This window comes from Colletotrichum tamarilloi, assembly GCF_030869305.1.
Source record: "Colletotrichum tamarilloi strain Tom-12 chromosome Unknown Scaffold_32.1, whole genome shotgun sequence".
NCBI classification, from domain to species: Eukaryota; Fungi; Ascomycota; class Sordariomycetes; order Glomerellales; family Glomerellaceae; genus Colletotrichum; species Colletotrichum tamarilloi.
Window position 1 is genome coordinate 153546 of NW_026849415.1, and position 16958 is coordinate 170503.

Genomic DNA, 16958 nt, shown 5'->3' on the forward strand with positions numbered 1-16958 from the left:
TCTGGGAGGGAGAAAGAGGGATCAAACCTCTGGATCCTGTGCATTATTCACCTCAACGTGCATTGTTCTATCACTTTGGCTTTATCCTAGACCTTTAATCCCTCACTACTAGTCATACTCTCGCGTTAGAGGCTCTGTGGCGAATACAGAGACGACGAACAGCAATGCGTCACAGTGAGGGCTGAGTGCGGTGGTGCTTAACCTTGGCCACCGATACTGTATAGCAGGCAAAACGATGCCCTTCTCAGATATCACTGGTGTGATGAAGAACAATTCGCAGGAGCTGTCAGCACCAGACAAGGAAGAAGGTCGCATAACAGCCATGAGACTTTGGAAAGGCTGGTAATCTTTGCCACATTTTTTTATAGCTGCTTCTGCTGCTGATGGTCACATTGCCGTCGTCTTGGCTCGACCCAACATTCAAGCATATGCCAACAACAATGCGCCGCTTGCTCTTAGGAGAATCTCCGTCAGTGTAAGCAGCTAACGAGTCAATGTCGCATGTGTCTGGCAAGCTTTCCAAAAAGAAGAATCTCAAAGTATCGGTGGCCATCATGAGTCGCTTTTTTTTTAAGAAAAAGATCAGGAGCACAACTTACCCATAGATGCGTTCCTTGCTTTCTGGCTGGCTGACGCTTCAACTGCGCTTTCCACTTTTACTTCATCACTCACAATCGCGTTGATATTCAAACTGAAGTGATTACGCATGGACTTGATCAGGAAGCAGCTGGAAAATAGGGAGAGTGGAGGAATACCGGTGCCTCTAGAAAGTCCATTGTGGTATCAATTGGACAAGAACATGTGTAACATGGTTTCACTTTCAATTATATGTCTTGTATTCGGTCCGCCTGTGAAGGGCATATTGCAAGCTATGATCGCTTCAGTCTCAAAAGTGGAGCATATTTGCTGCCATCAGAAGGTAGTTGGTAGAGAAAAGCATATGGACTCCAGATTCCCATCATGATTCGTGACTCGTGAATCGTACAAAGGTAAAACAACTCAACCGCCGTCGCCTCAGTCTGAGCTGACAGTAGGCCAATCTACTGTCTTTCTCTGTAGCCCATCAGCATTCATGATCGGGGCTCGTATGCTAACGGCTCTTACCTTTTAACCTTGATATTACAAGTCTCGACTTCTTCGTGGACCATGTCGGAGGCCCAATTGTGTAACTAGTAAATGACCGAAATTCGATCAAAAGATACACATATGACAGCATCACTCCTCGGCCGGTTCAACCTCAGCATCGGAAGGCCTTGTCTCACGCGCCTTCTCAGCGCGACCTTCGCCAGCCTTGACGACCCGCCGAAGGACGCTCATCTTGCGCTCGAAATCCTCGAGCAGCGGTCCGTACTCCTCGCTCCCAGACTTGGCCACGCCGCTATTAGAGCTGGGCAAGCTCTCGGCACGATCCTTCTCCTTGTCAGCCATCATTGTTGCGCCCTCGCTTTCGACGCCCTCAATCTTGAGCACCAGCCCGCCCTCCTTCTCGCCCTCCTGACGAGATATGCTGGCGTCGGTCACGGCAAAGTCTGCGCTAAGGCTAGCGACGGAGGAAACCTTCCATTGGCCGTCTTCACCTGGAACGACATCGAGGAGGACGGCTCGGTTCGGGTTCGGGTTCGGGTTCTTCCCGGGCCCGGATTTGGAGGTCGAGGCCGAGGGGGTCGAGATTTGGTTCGAGGAGTGATGTGCTGCGAGGGCGGTTGTGAGGGTATCCGGGTCATCGTCTAGGAAGATGTACTTGACGGTCGGGTGATGGGTGGTGTTGGCCGTGGAGTTGGAGACGAGGGTAAAGAAACCGGCGGGATCGAGCTTGGGCAGAGTGGCTTCGTCGACGGCCTCGTTCTCAGCTGCGTCATCTGCTTCCAACGTGGGGATGATGGCCGTTGTTGTATCGGCGCCAAGTTTGTTGTCGGATGGTGAGCCGGCAAGGGCGGCCTTCTGGCCTTGTGAGAAGGACGAAGACAAAGGCGCCTGGGCGGGCTGTTCAGCCTCGGGGCGCGGGGACGTCGGGACGTCGGCCATCGTCAGACGGTATAGTTCCTCCGTGGTCGCGTGATCCTTTCGAGGGGAAATGTATTCCCAGGGTGGTCGGGGTCGGCGAGGCGGGCGGCGGGGAGTTGAGGTGTTGGTATCGACAGTGTCCCTCGTGTCGCGCTGACTGTCATCTTTTCCTGGGATAGTATGGGAGCTGCGGTCGGAGGTGGTCTCGAAGATGAGCTGCAGGGTGGCACGGGAGCTAGCTGGATAGCTGTTGGGCGCCATGGTGGAGCGGTTCCAGGTTGCTGGGGACGGCTTATCGCTATCGCCACGTGACAGCGGGGTGCCTGATCTGGCATGTGATTGCGAACCTCCAACTTTGAACATCAGTTCAACAAGTAGAGGTATAAGATCGGGAAACTGCATTGCCCTCAACAGTGATCTCGTGTCAGAGACATATATAGGAGAATATTCTACGACAATTCATGATCCTCTGACATCTTCTTCGCATGCACAGTCAAGCTAAGGCCATGCTTTTCTCACCTCAGGCGTTGGTCTCAGGTCAATGGAACGAGACGTGATTGTTGAAAGCGTCTTTGCTTGTCACTGCCGCTAACACTATAATATTAATCAATCTTGATCAGGAGAATTCGAGACCCTAAGTGGGAGTCTTTTTCTTTGGCTCGCGATGGGACGGCTGACAGGACCAGAAAGTCTGTCCGCCAGTCCAAAAGAGCCTTCGTAAGGGTCTTGGGTATCGCTAAAAACAGTTCGCCAAACGCCAACCATGTCAAATCATTTCCATGAGAAATCCCTAGCTCTCATTTGTCTCATTCTTTGGATCAGTGAACTCGAATTCTAGAATATGTCAGTTGGGTATTGATTCAAAGAGAATGTTGTCAAACATATGAGATGAAACCTACTTTGACGGCACATTGGGCATTGGCCCTTTGCTGAGTCCTGCTTGATCCACTCCAGGATGCAATGCTTTGAGTTGTGTCAGCATAGGTAATACGGTGATAAGCAAAGACAAACACTTACCATATGGAAGTTGTGACCACACTTGCCAGACACTAATTGTTATTAGTTACGCAATGGTGTTATGGGAGGTTGGAAAGAACATACGGATGCTGCAGTCATCGCCAGGGTATTTGCAGGTTGGACATGTGCCGTCAAAGTGGACTTGGCAGATACCACAGACATCGTCTTCTGGGATATCCCACCGCCACGTCGCGACGGTGTTCCACCGGGTGATCTTGACCTTCATGAGGGATGTTGTTGTCGCTAGGGTTTGATATCTGGGGAATATGATTCGTTTGTCGTCAGTGTTTTCAGATAAACACTGTTGCGAGAAAGAGTGATATGCTTGAATGAGACCCTCTGTTTCTTTGCATGAAGTGGTAATCTTGTTGTCGTGATTTTAGCCCTGGGGCTTTTGTTTGTTGGAGTTGGGAAGGCGGGACCACGGCGGACTGGCAACTGCCCATGGAAGGTGGGACTTGTGAAAACTGCGGGGCAACAGGGCCCTGCAGCCAGTCAATCATGTCAAAACCAGATGGCGACATGGCCCAAGCTCCCCGCATTCACGCCAACCGTTCCCACTTCCGGAGTACGTACAGCCAGTCGGCCACCGCACCTTGTCGCTTTTTGCTTCGTTTTCCCAGGCGGTTTGTCGCGATGCTCCACTTAAACGGAGTCACTGGTGACCGGCCGGACCCCGACCTCCTCTGTCTCCTCCCGCTTATCACTGACTGGGAACCAGTGGACGCCCCCCGAATTCCTGCGACTCTGACAATCCCTCCAAGGTAGAGGGTACCCCAATCCCATTCCATCCAATCCTTGCGGCCTGGCTACATTGCTCCTTCTCCAAAAAATCCCGTCCGACACCACCACCCATAACCACCAGTCCACCACCACCAGTAGTGACCACCGACCGCGGCGCCCAGAACAAACAACCATCAGCAAAAGGGAAGAAAACGGTAGTGACGGCAAGCCTCATTTAGAGCTTTCCCCTCTTCCACATTACCTTCCAATTACCTTACCTCCAACCCCGCACTGAAAACCACCACATGCAATGCCTCTGCGGCTCAAGCATTTGTGGTGATTTTCCTCTTTCCCTCTAACCCTTCCGAAAGGTAAAGGGCCCAGCGTTCCGGGCTCCCGCCCACTGCCGTCGTCACCGACTAATATCGACCGACACCGCTCCTCCCGACCCGGCAATCCCTCCCAACCTGATCTGACATCACCCGCCCATACCAGAACCAGTTGATCCAGACACAGTCAAAATGGTTACCATCGCTATCCTACGACCCGCGCGCGGCACAAAGCTGTCGCAATTCACTGCGCGCTCTCTCCAGGCCACCGCCGCCTTCGCTGCCCGCCGCTCCTTCTCCTCCTACCTCGTCACCCCCAAGGAGCTCGACGAGGCCCTCAAGAAGAATCCCCCCTCCAAGATCAGTCCCGAACCGCGCACCATTCCCCTTTGCGCCTCCTGGTTCCTTCCCAACGATGGCCGCACCGGCATTGAGGTCTACCGTCAACAGCGGATTCCCAAGGCCCGTTTCTTCGACCTCGACAAGGTCATTGACCGCCGTAGCGAGTACCCCCATATGCTGCCTTCCGCCAAGGACTTTGCAGCGGCCATGAGCGAGCTGGGCATCCGCAAAGAGGACACCGTCGTCGTCTACGACACCAAGGAGCTGGGCATCTTCAGCGCCCCGCGCGTCGGCTGGACCCTCAAGATCTTTGGCCATCCCAAGGTCCACGTACTGAACAACTTCAAGCTCTGGGTCGAGCAAGGTCTTCCTACCGAGTCTGGCGAGCTCTATAATGTCGAGTGCTGTACCTACCCCATCCCCAAGTTGGATGAGGGTAAGGTCGCTGAGTTCGAGGAGGTGCGCGAGATTGCGCTGGACCACAACAAGGAGGGCGCGGAGGGTGTACAGATCCTTGATGCGCGGTCTCCCGGCCGTTTCGCGGGCACCGATCCGGAACCCAGGCCTGGTCTGTCGTCTGGTCACATGCCCGGCTCCATTAACATCCCGATGACCGCTGTCCTGGATCCCGAGACCAAGACGTTCTATCCCGCGGAGAAGCTCAAGCAGATTTTCCAGGAGAAGGGTGTCAACCCTGAGAAGCCCATCGTCTCGAGCTGCGGAACCGGCGTAACCGCCTGTGTCATTGAGACCGCTCTCGAGGAGGCTGGATGGGGCTCTCCTGAGACGCGCAGAGTCTACGATGGAAGCTGGACGTAAGTTCTATTAATTCTTACCAATACCTGGACTTTTGATAAGCTGACATATTTCATAGTGAATGGGCACAGCGGGTCAAGCCTTCTGACTCACTCATCAGGAAGAACGAGTAAGAGATGGAGCGAGAGAGTGCAGCGTCGAGTTGCGTCTAGTTGCGATACCCTCACTACCCCACTTCTGGTTTTCTCTGGTTTTCATGTACGATATCCGGCACATCACAGCTTTGGAGTTTGCATTGCGCATGGGAGAGGTTCGTCAGCCTTTTGGTCGTTTAGGGGAGGGACGCAGGTGGCTGGTGTACATAGCAGGCCACGGTAATGGATCACGATTATGGACAATTTGTGTGTTCGGATGCCTTGCAGTGCGCATATGAGTGAGGAGAAAGAATGTGTGTCGACAAGGTACGTCCCGGTACTATGGGTATGTTCATAACTGACGAAGCTGCAATTTCTCTCCAATTTGATGGCCGAGAACATCCTACCCAATTGAAGTGCGAGACCACCCAAATACAGTGAGTTTGCAAGCGTGACACACTGTGCTTCAACTCGGTGTGGTTCGGTGAGCAAACCACCCAGGCGGAGACCCCCACCCTTCACCTTGGATTCCTGCCTCGAAGCTCAGGCCACCCTCTTAGGGCTCGCCAAACCCGTCCAATGAGCCCGCCTTGAGCACAATCGCAAAATATTCAGCCGGCCCTGACAGCCACCACAGACCCCCGCAAAAAAAAGTTGTACCCGAATCGCGAAATAACTTCCTCCCCCTTCGAAACACCACGCAACCGGACTAACCGCAGCAGCAGTCTCTTTCACTCGCGCGCTCAACACACCTTACCCGACGACACAAAATGGCTGACCGTGGTGCAAGCGCCCCCGCCCGTGGAGGTGGTGGTTTCGGAGCTCGTGGCGGTGACCGTGGCCGTGGACGTGGCCGTGGTCGCGGACGTCGCGGCGGCAAGAGCGAGGAGAAGGAGTGGCAGCCCGTCACCAAGCTCGGTCGTCTCGTGAAGGCCGGCAAGATCAGCTCCATGGAGGAGATCTACCTTCACTCCCTGCCCATCAAGGAGTACCAGATTGTCGACTTCTTCCTGCCCAAGCTCAAGGATGAGGTCATGAAGGTGCGCACACACAACACTCCAATTCGACCGGGAACCGAGATCGATTTTCGCAGACGACGACGCAACAATCGCCAATGCAGATGAAGATTCGGGTTCTCGGGCGTCATTTGGGATATCAATGCTGGTTTTTGGAGAAGGAGGGAAATGCTAATTCGTGGTTTCTTTTCCCCAATTGCAGATTAAGCCCGTCCAGAAGCAGACCCGTGCCGGTCAGCGCACCCGTTTCAAGGCCATCGTCCTTATCGGTGACTCTGAGGGACACGTCGGTCTCGGAATCAAGACCTCCAAGGAAGTCGCTACCGCTATTCGCGCTGCCATCATCATCGCCAAGCTTAGCGTCATCCCCGTCCGTCGCGGTTACTGGGGAACCAACCTCGGTGCCCCCCACTCCCTGCCCACCAAGGAGTCTGGAAAGTGCGGTTCCGTCACCGTCCGTGTATGTACACCCCGAAATCGACTCTGCGTATGAAACGAAGATGGGAAGACTGACTAGATGGAATCCTACAGCTCATTCCCGCCCCCCGCGGTACCGGCCTTGTCGCCTCCCCCGCCGTCAAGCGTCTCCTCCAGCTCGCTGGTGTCGAGGACGCCTACACCTCCTCCGCCGGTTCCACCAAGACCCTCGAGAACACCCTCAAGGCCACCTTCACCGCCGTCTCCAACACCTACGGCTTCCTTACCCCCAACCTGTGGAAGGAGACCAAGCTCATCAGATCGCCTCTCGAGGAGTACGCGGACACCCTGCGTGAGGGCAAGAAGTACTAGAGGATGTGCGAATGATGGGGAGAACGTCGGCGGCGAGGAGATGAGAAGAACAAGTGTCGGCTTCGGGATTTCTTCATGGAGTTGCGTGTGTTACACTGCATCGTTGGTTGGCCAGGGCATGACATTAAGGCTAAGGGCAAACTAGCTCCGGATCTGAAAATAAAGATCAAACATTGAATGCAGCCGACGGGTTTTTCAAAAAATAAGTACGGGCATGAATTTTACGATACCTTCCAGACAACGTCCCCTCGGCCGAGTGATATCATGTTGAAGCGCCATTCTGCGGAGCAATTTGGGATTCGAAAAGGATGGGTCGAAGTAATGATTCGGCAGCAGCATCGCCGGCAACTAAACGTTTCAAAAATCCTTGATCAAGCGACATAGGGACGTCGACGGGCCACGGGACAGCGCATTAGATATTGACCATCATTCTACCTACTGCGCTGATACTTGAAGAGTTTCTCGACATACACCTACTTGGTCATGTTTTCTATCCTTGAGGATGTACGGCAAAATATAAGTTCTCGGGACAGAAGGTACAAGCCATACTAGGAGGGAAGGTAACGATAATCTGGCTCTGTTTATAGATCTAGGCCCTGCGTACATAATGCAGCATACGAACACTCGCTCGATACCTGATTCACATTGACACCACCCAATCACAAAGCGCACAGTTGAAACGTGCACATTTCAATGAAGTACGAGGGATATGTTCATGATAACACGGATCTAAAAGTACGAAGCACATGTAACCAACTCCCACCCAAAACGTCTCAAGCAAACCACGAACAAGAGATACCCTCTCGTCTTAACCCAACCAATGAGGCCTACTTCTCCGAATCGCTACCCTCCTGAGCCGCGACGTTAAATCGCACTCGTCTCTGCCGCGGTGGATGCCGTGGTGGGAACAGCGACTGCCGGCCCGTCGCCGGCGTCGGCTGAGTTTCCTCCGCACTAGCCCCACCCGCTACCGACGACGTCCTTCGCCCCGAGGGGACCCAGGCCGGAACGCTTCTCGGCACCAGGTCCGGATCAATTTCTATCAATTCAGGGATTTCAGCGCCGGGCGTCTGGACCGCCTCACGACTGATCCATCCCGTTCCGCGAGGCGCAATGCCGTCGTTGGGAAATAGCTCTTCTGTAAGATAGAAGAATTAGTAAATCAAATCACACTTCTGTGTCGGTGATGAGTGTGGGCGCAATTCGGAGGACTCACCATTAATCATCGCCTCCGCACGCCTCTCAAGATCCCGCCTCTGCGACTCGGTATCGCCACCCCAGTACTCCGTCACACCAGGGAAAAACTCGGTCCTCCGATCGTCGCCAACATGATACGGCACAGAAAGCATCTGCGCTATCTGCGTCTGCCGAATCTCGTCCGCAGTAGGCCTCACGCTCTCCGCGAGCCTCGCCATCTTCGTCCGCAGCTCGTCGGCCTCGACCTGCTTCCGCAACCCCTCGTCCGTCACGCTCCGCCTAATCTCTTCCTGCCGCTCTCTGCTCTGCAGATGCACCGGCCACCGGTTCATCGAAAAGAATTGCCGCTTCTTCTTACCGCACACGCCGGGAGACGCCCAGTCCCAGATCCGCTCGCGGTGCAGCGTCATGAAGCGCTTGTCGTCCCGGCGCCTGTGGAACCACCGCGGCCGACTGGGCCACAGCGTCCCGTGGCCCCGCGAGAGCTCGTCTATGATGCCCCGCCGGACGACCTCGCGCGCTTCTTCCTCCGTCATCTCCTCCGTCCACGTCTGCGGCTCGCCTGCCTTTACGACGCTATTGTACGACACCCGCGGCGTGACCGTGTCCTCCTCGCCGGGCCTGTCCCGCGAGAAGCTGCTGCCCCACATGCCCAGGACGTCCTGCAGCTGCGTCTTGCGGTACTCCCAGTCGTTGCCGTGATTAAGGCGCTGGCTGATGATGGGGAGGTTCACGACACACCTGGCGAGCTCGACGCCGAGGCGGTAGCCGAGGGTCCAGAGGAGCTCCTTTGTCAGCGTGCGCGTCAGGTTGATCTCGTCCAACTTTGCGAAAGCCGAGGGCCATTCCCACGTGACGAATGGGTTTGGAACGTTGAGGCGGTGGTACAAGAGCTTGTTGTGGTCCGTTTCTTGGGCCCAGTCGGTGCCTATGTCCCAGTTCATGCGGTGTTCTGGGTGCCAGTCGTTTTTGGGTCGGCTTATGGAGACCTCGCCAGTTTCTGAGCGTTCGTAGCTGAGAGGTTTCGTTTTGTTAGTATCATTTCTTTTACACTTTCATCAGATGAGGAATGGATTTACGTGAGTCTTCCATATTCGGCCAGCACCTTGCTGTACTTATTCACCAAATCATCAGTGAAGAAATAGTCGCCCGTTCGAATCCCGTCGTTGAGGGCACCGGCAACCCGCGGCAGCGTGTTCTTGCGATCCTGCCCCGCAAAGAGACACACCTGGCTCGGCTCGTTCAGCAGCGCCTGCATCCGCGCGACAAACACGTCAAAGTCGCGCCCCAGCTTCGGGAGCACCGACTGCTGGGCCTTGACCGTCGTGGACGGCCCGCAGACAAACTTTAGCCAATCCACCTCCCATTGTTTGAGGGGGCGACAGTGTCCGCCGTTCTTCTCCCGATGGGCAGCCAGGACCTCCTCCACGTCCCACGAGGGCGCCCCCTTGAGCCCGTACTCGATGTTCTTGATCACGCCCTCGAGCATCTCCCGCGGATCTTTATTGTACGCACTCGTGAGTTTCTCGCGGAGGATGCGCAGGTGATGAAAGTCGATGAGCACCCTCCTCTCGCTCTTCCTCAAGAAATGCCAGGGTGTGACGGGACCGTACAGCTGCTCGGGGAGCCTCACCGTGTCCTTGTCGACCCCCACGTCCTCCAGCATCTTCTCGTGACTACGCACCGTTTTCTTCCACAATGTATACGCGCGGTCGCGATGGGCAGCCTGCATCTGGTTATGCCAGTATGTGATACCAAGCGGGTCAAGCTTCGTCCCCGGCGGCGGCGCCTTGACAGAGTGAGGCTTGTACACGATATCCCGCTTCGCATCAGCCAGCGCAGCCGCCTTCTCCCTCTTGGTCAGCGGCAGCACCAGTTTTCGAAAGGGACTCGCGAGCGCCACGTTCTCCTCGCTGTTGAAATGCGAGAGACACTGCTGCAGCGCCGCGCGCTTTGCTCCGCGAAAACGGGCGAAGCGCTGCTGCGTCTCGCCCTCGGGGTAGAATTTCTGCAACTTGCGCGTCTTGCCCTCGTCCTCGTACGTGTTGACCTCGCCGCCGACGTACTCGTCCATGAGGAGGTAAAAGTTGGCCTCGCCGTGGAGCTCGTCCGAGGTCGCCTCGGGCCCTCCCGTCATGCATTTTTCGAACCACTCGTCTTCCGTGAGCGCCATGTTGAAGTCTGGCTCGTACCCGAACCTCTGCCCGCGCTCTCCCGAGCCGGGCGCCTCGTCGCTGTTCGGGTCCGCGGCCCACACGAGGTTCCCGTCCTCGCGGAACCACTTGAGAAATGCCATTCGTAGCAGCGGTCCGGGGATCTGGTAGTCGACGTCCTGGACGGACTCGGGCACGCGGTGTAGGAGGTAACGAGGCCGCACGGGATCCCTAGCCCTCTTCTCGACGACGATGTCGCGCCCGTCGAGTAAGGGTGGCAGTCGCGTGCTGACGGCGCCCATTTTGGGGAAATCGACGACGAGCTTCTTCGTGCCGTAGTGGTGCTCTTCGAACAGCTCGTGGGTGCGCAGCATGCTGATAGCCTCGCGGAGATCGACGTACCAGTCCTTTTTGGTGACGCCGTCCATGCGGATGCAGTACTGCAAGAACTCGCGAATCTCGGCACGCTTGCGCTCCCAGTCGAGGGTGCGGTCAATATCCTCGTCCGCGAGGAAGTTTTTGATGCGGACGAGCTGGAGTTTGGGTGCGGGGACGCGCCAGCCCTTGTAGTCGATCATGCGCAGGTCCTCTTCCGTGGTGGCGGGGTCTTGTTTGAACCAGTTGATGAGCCACTGGCTGTCGTAGGGTCTGCTGCGGAGGTCTTCAGAGGTCTCGCCGTCGTTTCTGGTGGTAGTGGTAGCAGCAGCATCGGCATCTTCGGATTCGGGGTCGACCATATCGACGGCGGATGCCTCTGATGCGGTGCTGGGTGATGCGGATTCGGAAACATAAATTTCTCTAGCAGGAGTGAAGATACGAGGGGGTTGTGTCGATGGAGGGGCGAGGGCAGAGTTTCTCACGAGACGACTGCCGCGTCCAGATCGGCTTGCGGGTAAACGATGCCCAGTGGATGATGATGTGTCGGCGACGGTGATATAGGGGGCAGTCGTATCATCGCGCGGAGGCGTTGCCCTAGTGTCCAAAACGAAAGGGGATTTCACAGGACCTTGAGGCTTTGGAGGCGACTCCGTAAATCCCGAGAAGCGAACAGAAGCTCGTCCATCTTCACTGCCTCTAGGCAGTCTTTCGGTGGTAGTCGGACGGCTCGTCTTTGGTGGCTGACCTCTCTACGTCAGCTTAATTCTCAAGGGCAACTCCTTGGGTCTATCTGACTTACACGTAACCGTGAACCTTTTCGGCCCTTGTCTTTTTGACTGCTGCGAGAACCCTCGCCTCGAGTTGATGTTACTGTCTTTAATTTAGACTTTGTCCGAGTCCGACTAGTCGTGGCCAAGGCAGCTAACGCACTCGGGGGCATCCTTTCACCCTCAGAATCATCTCTTTCCCATTCCTGAGCTGAGTCATCCTCGTTATCTTCCTCCTCGTCTTCCTCTTCATCATCGTCATCGTCTGGTGGAGAGTTCCGTTCAGGATGCTTGTACTTCGTCGACCTCCTGATGAAATGGTTGCTGCTGTAATAGGGGTCAAGGGTCTGCGGCCACTTCCAGTTTCCGGGGTTATCGCGGGCACGCCACTCCGTCGTAAAGGGGTTCCTGGGTGCCTCTCCGCCCTCGGCAGGGGCTCGCGGTACTGACTCAGGCTGGACCGGCTCTTCGTCGGCGAGGAGGCTCGACTGACCTGCGTACGTCGAAGGACCGTACGTACCTTCGGGTCCGTCCAGACACCCAGTGGTATCCGGGCCGCCGATGCCCTCTCTCTCCTCTCCCACACCATAAGCAGGACGGCCTTCGCCTTCCACCAATCCAGATTCGGTCCTCATCTTTGCTGCGACGGCTTCGATCTCGGCCCGGGAGAAGCTGGTGCCCTCGAAGCCCAGGACCTTGGCCCACCTTTCTAGATCGTCGCCGCCTTCGACAAGCTTCCTGAGCATGATATCTCTCTTCCGGTTTTCCAAACTCCGACCGTCGTCTTCGGCTGCCTTGGCTTGCGCGGCGAGATCCTCGACGCCCTCTTCTTGGGTCACCCCCCAACGAGCGTCTCCGAGGTCCGCATCTTGAAGCCACTCGTACCGTTGACCGTACAGACTTGCCATGAGCCCGCGGAAGTCCGCATTACTATGAAGAATCGCATCGATCTTGCGTGTGGAGATGAGTGTCTCTATGTGTTCGAAGAGGCGATGGGGTTCTGGGTTATCGAGTGCGAGACGTGTAGCTTCCCACGTATCGGAAGGGAACCTGTGATATTGCCTTCTGACCATATCGGCCAGTTCAGCTTCAGTACGGTTAGACTGTGGACATCCCGATTTTGGCTTAAGGTGACACTCACGCATCCTTGCTTGCGCCATCCTGGCTGCTGTTGCTTGTGCTCAGAGGTCTCTTGTTAGACTTGCGAAATCAACAACGGTAAAGGTAAGGGAACAACCCAGGATGGGGAGAGAACAGAACGCCAGACTTGAGAGGGAAAAGCCCAAGCTCCCAGGTAAATAGGAGCTGTGACGCTGCAGGCAACTGTTTGAGAAGAAGGGTCACCTTGCGCAAGATAGGGACATTGGGGAGCAAAACCTGACAAAAGGAACGGGGAAGTTTGAGAAAGCAGAAAGTTGAAGGGAACTCGAGTTTCCGCCCGACTTGCGAAACACTTCCATTTTACGATTTTCAAAGAGCCAGATAGATTCTCTCAATGACTTAATCTGTCGCATTATGGTCAATGTAAAGAGCGCATCACAAGGAGGCATTGCGGTCTTTCCATGCGACCACAAAGACCTCCAACAACGGCGACAACAAAGAAAGGTAACTGACAGAGGGAGGAAAGGGATAGATGGTCAATGTTTCAACAATGCATTCGGGACGCGATATTGCATTGCCTGTTCCGGTCGTGCTCTCTCGCTAGAATAGCTTTTCTATTTGCGACAGAGCACACGGTCTGTTTCTTTGACGTGTGGTTTTGTGATTGTCGCAACAGCGGCTACCTGATGTTGGCGCGAAGCCGCGAACCCCAGCAACTATGACATGAGGTTTGAGACCAGACATTCGGATGTTGACAGGTCGCATGTACTAAGGATCGAACAGGAGAAACCTTGGTTCTCTCCTGTCATCTCCAAGCAATGGGCTTCCAGCAAAAGTAGAAAAGGCTTTCGCAGACTTCTGCAAGTAAATCAATGCAGCAAAGACTCGTTCCTTCTTCTGCCATAGGAACTTTCCCTTCACGGCAAGAACAATGTCTCGTCAGCAGAGTTCCGATGATTCTAGCTCCGACAGCATGGATGCTCACATTCGCAACTCGCCTGTTGCCGTTTCGCAATTCCCGTCACAGCCAGAGTCTAACTCAGCCCATGTCGAAGATGGCAGCCGCGAAGAGGCTGACGTGTGCAGCCCAGAAGAAGCTGCCCGTCGTCTAGAAGTTGAAGCTCACGAACGAGAGCTCGACGAGCAAATCCGCATAGAGATAGAGGCTCAAGGACGCGAGGCTCTATGGCGTCGCCGAATGCAAGCCGAGAGTCCCAGGAACAACCCCCAAACTTCTCAGGCATCATCCCAAACACCACCTCTCGTCATCGGCGCACCGCTGGGCAAGAATCTCACCGTCGTAGAAGCCGCGCGTCGCCTCGTCGCTCAATGGGAAGCAATCCACGAGTCAACCCTCTCATCGACCCCAGACGCTGCCGGCCCCATCCTCGAAGAACTAATACAAGCCCGCGCCCAACTCGATGCTCTCACAGCCCACCAACAACAGCATCACGGAGAAGAAGACACACACATCCCTCTCCTAGACAAAGACCCAGTAACGACACCCCTCAACTCGCTCCAAGCACACAAGGACCAAGCCATCGCCTCCAGAATCAAGTTCCTCACAGACTCCCTCCAAGACTCCTCCTATCCCCCGGAGCACGCCAACATCACCGCCGCAATCTCCCTCTACCGCGCCTCCCGCATCCCATACTCTGCCAACTGGACCCTCATCTACGCGGGCCACCTCGTCGACTTTGCGCCGACCTACGCCTCCTTCACCGCAGACCGCGCCACCCGCCTAGCACACTACAGCCGCCTTCACGGCGAAGGATGGCTCTGGATCGAGCCGCCTCTGGCCCGTGACGCCGGCGGCGGCCCCTCGCCCTTCTTCTCCGCGCGCAAGAGTACTTTTCTCCCAGAGACGGACTCGACATACGACATGGGTCACTACAGCGTCACCATGTCGTTCCGCAGGATGAAGTCCCTCGCGTACTGCGGCGCGGAGCCGCTACTGAGAAGCATGGCCGTGTCCAAGAAAAGGAAGCACGAGGAGTGCAACGACAACGACGAGGAGGCGGCAATGGCAAACTTGAAAGACTGGCCAGTCGTCGCCGAGAACGAAGAATACGACGATCTCGACGCAGCTTCAGACTCGGACTTGCCTTGCTTCCCTCCTCGCTATACCAGAAATCCCAAATCGCGCACACCATCATCTTCCTCTCGAGCAGGTATAAAACCCCCATCCGCCCTCCGCCGAAACCGCCCGTCGCGCCACCCACACATGGCCCGCGACCCCTTGGCGCCGACCCTCCACTTCCGCACCCTCCTCGACAGCGGCGCGACGCTGCCGATGCTCTACAACCGCGACGCACGCGCCCTGGGCATCGAGCGCGGCTCCTACGCCGCCGTCTCCCGCATCTCGATCGAGACGGCCTCGGACACGGTGGCGACATGGCTGTACGAGATGGAAGTCGCCGTCGTTGACACGGTCACCTGCGAGCCCCTCGTCTCGGCGTCGTCGCCCGTCTGGCCGGCGGAGGAGCCTATGTTAGGCGGGATCACGCTGGTGATGGTAAACGGCTCATCCAAGACCGGAACTGGTTCTTTTGCGTCGCTTCGTGGAGGCATGGACGCTGTGGCCAAGACGACGGCGGAGGGTGGCACGACGTTTCTTGAAAAGGCGACGAGTTTGGTTGATATGGCCGAGGGCCGCGATTATGGCCGGCTCTCTGGGCTTTTGCCGTTCAAAGTGTGTTATGTGCAGAGCACGCCTGGGCTCCGGACGATTTGGATGGGTGAGGACCGGCGTGATGTGCTGGGTGCGCATCGGATGCCCGGCCAGATGCGGTGGGCGCCGGGGACGGGGAAGGTGTGTGACCCGGGTCATCCAAGGGAAGTGTGGAAGACAGTCTGTCGAGATGATGGCGGGAGGCCTGCGGTGCTTCGTATGGAACATGGAAAGGCGGCGGCGATCTCTGGTTATGGGGAGAAAGGGGTAAGCTTGGTTGATGTTGAGGAGAAGGGATGGAAGGGACGGAGTGAGGTCACAGTCACGGATGAGAATGGCGTCAGGGCGAGGCATGTCATTGAGCCTAGGACATTGGATTCGCAGCGAGAGAAGCAACGTAAGAAAGTTAGATTATTTCAGTAGGTGGTTAAAGAACAGCGCCATTATTCTGTGACCTTGAAGTCTGGATTCTATCAGGGTAGGAGGATTAGGTTTGTCAAAGTTTCGTTCGGTTAAGAACTGACGCAGAACGCATCGAACAAGATGAGAGATTCAAACGTCAAAAGAAAGCATGGGATGCTATAGTCAGTCTTCAGTCCCAATGCCAAAAGAGATACAAACAGTATCAAGACGACTACAACACTGCAGAGCCTCCCGTCGACCCTGCAATTTGGTTCGATTTAGCAACACCGAGCTCTTCGCAACCAGGCTCGTCAGGCTCGTCAGGTCATAGATCCTCACAATCCCGATCTTCGACGGGACAGTGAACGATGGATCAGATAGATGCTTATGGAGTATTAAATACTGAGTAATAGCTTTATGCCCACATGCCGTTCACTTCCCTCATGACAGTGCGTGCCAACTCTCTTTTCCCAAACCTTTTGCTTTCATCAAAAGACTTGGATGATTCCAGCCTCCCAAGGTAGTGGCATAAAAACATCCAACACCCGAGGAAGAAAAAGTCCACATTGAACTTCCATAAATAACACAGTTTGCGTGGATGCCCGTACTCTGTACCACGTCCGCAATCTGCTGATACCGATAGCATAAACTACTCTTCATACACTCATATATCCATCATTACACATCGTCAACATCAACCAGCGGTGAAGCTGTCAGGACTCAGAAAAGGGGGGTCCGCAAATCATTACCCCGAAAGCATTGTCGAGTGTCGACAACCCCCCTGATGCTGTTCTCATGCAAATCTCGGCAGCATCCGCCCTCAAGGGTCCCCGAATAGGTATTCCGTCATCTCGCCTCGCCCTGTTGCTGCACGGGGTTCGATTGTGACTCTGTGAGTTCCGCGTGTCATGAACAAAGTGGAAACGCAATGCCAAAAAATGACAAGTCTATCGATAATTCGATGTGTCCGTAAGGCAAAGAAAAGAAAACGAGGCTTCTGCGTGGCGGTCAAGAAATCAAGGGGACAGATGTTCCAGGGATATACGAATAGAGTTGGCAAAACGTGACTAGCTAGGCACTCGCTTCGTGTTATCTCTGCTATCAATAGCATCGATAATATCCGTAATCCACCGACAAACAGACGCAGTAAGCAGTGAAAGAAACAAAAAAACACTTTCT

The 16958-nt window shown here is 55.3% G+C and overlaps 6 protein-coding genes across 6 annotated transcripts; 3 read left to right on the forward strand and 3 right to left on the reverse strand.

Moving 5' to 3' along the window:
- Positions 1–1215: 1215 nt before the first annotated feature.
- CTAM01_08806 (uncharacterized protein) lies at positions 1216–2265 on the reverse strand (the record flags this gene model as incomplete). Its single annotated transcript, XM_060524826.1, has 1 exon — positions 1216–2265. One exon carries the CDS (start codon positions 2263–2265, stop codon positions 1216–1218), a length of 1050 nt encoding a protein of 349 aa, XP_060380517.1.
- Positions 2266–2794: 529 nt separating this feature from the next.
- Positions 2795–3247, reverse strand: CTAM01_08807 (uncharacterized protein; the record flags this gene model as incomplete). Its single annotated transcript, XM_060524827.1, has 4 exons — positions 2795–2838; positions 2904–2967; positions 3022–3053; positions 3106–3247. 4 exons carry the CDS (start codon positions 3245–3247, stop codon positions 2795–2797), a joined length of 282 nt encoding a protein of 93 aa, XP_060380518.1.
- A 1018-nt stretch (positions 3248–4265) lies between these two features.
- On the forward strand, positions 4266–5344 carry CTAM01_08808 (rhodanese-like domain-containing protein; the record flags this gene model as incomplete). Its single annotated transcript, XM_060524828.1, has 2 exons — positions 4266–5230; positions 5290–5344. 2 exons carry the CDS (start codon positions 4266–4268, stop codon positions 5342–5344), a joined length of 1020 nt encoding a protein of 339 aa, XP_060380519.1.
- A 731-nt stretch (positions 5345–6075) lies between these two features.
- CTAM01_08809 (40S ribosomal protein S2) lies at positions 6076–7110 on the forward strand (the record flags this gene model as incomplete). Its single annotated transcript, XM_060524829.1, has 3 exons — positions 6076–6345; positions 6524–6781; positions 6853–7110. 3 exons carry the CDS (start codon positions 6076–6078, stop codon positions 7108–7110), a joined length of 786 nt encoding a protein of 261 aa, XP_060380520.1.
- Positions 7111–7937: 827 nt separating this feature from the next.
- Positions 7938–12765, reverse strand: CTAM01_08810 (uncharacterized protein; the record flags this gene model as incomplete). The annotated part of the gene is made up of 6 exons (XM_060524830.1): positions 7938–8248; positions 8327–9321; positions 9387–11578; positions 11638–11708; positions 11769–12692; positions 12747–12765. The coding sequence occupies 6 exons, from the start codon at positions 12763–12765 to the stop codon at positions 7938–7940; spliced, it is 4512 nt and encodes a 1503-aa protein (XP_060380521.1).
- Positions 12766–13637: 872 nt separating this feature from the next.
- CTAM01_08811 (uncharacterized protein) lies at positions 13638–15800 on the forward strand (the record flags this gene model as incomplete). The annotated part of the gene is made up of 1 exon (XM_060524831.1): positions 13638–15800. One exon carries the CDS (start codon positions 13638–13640, stop codon positions 15798–15800), a length of 2163 nt encoding a protein of 720 aa, XP_060380522.1.
- Between the last annotated feature and the right edge of the window lie 1158 nt (positions 15801–16958).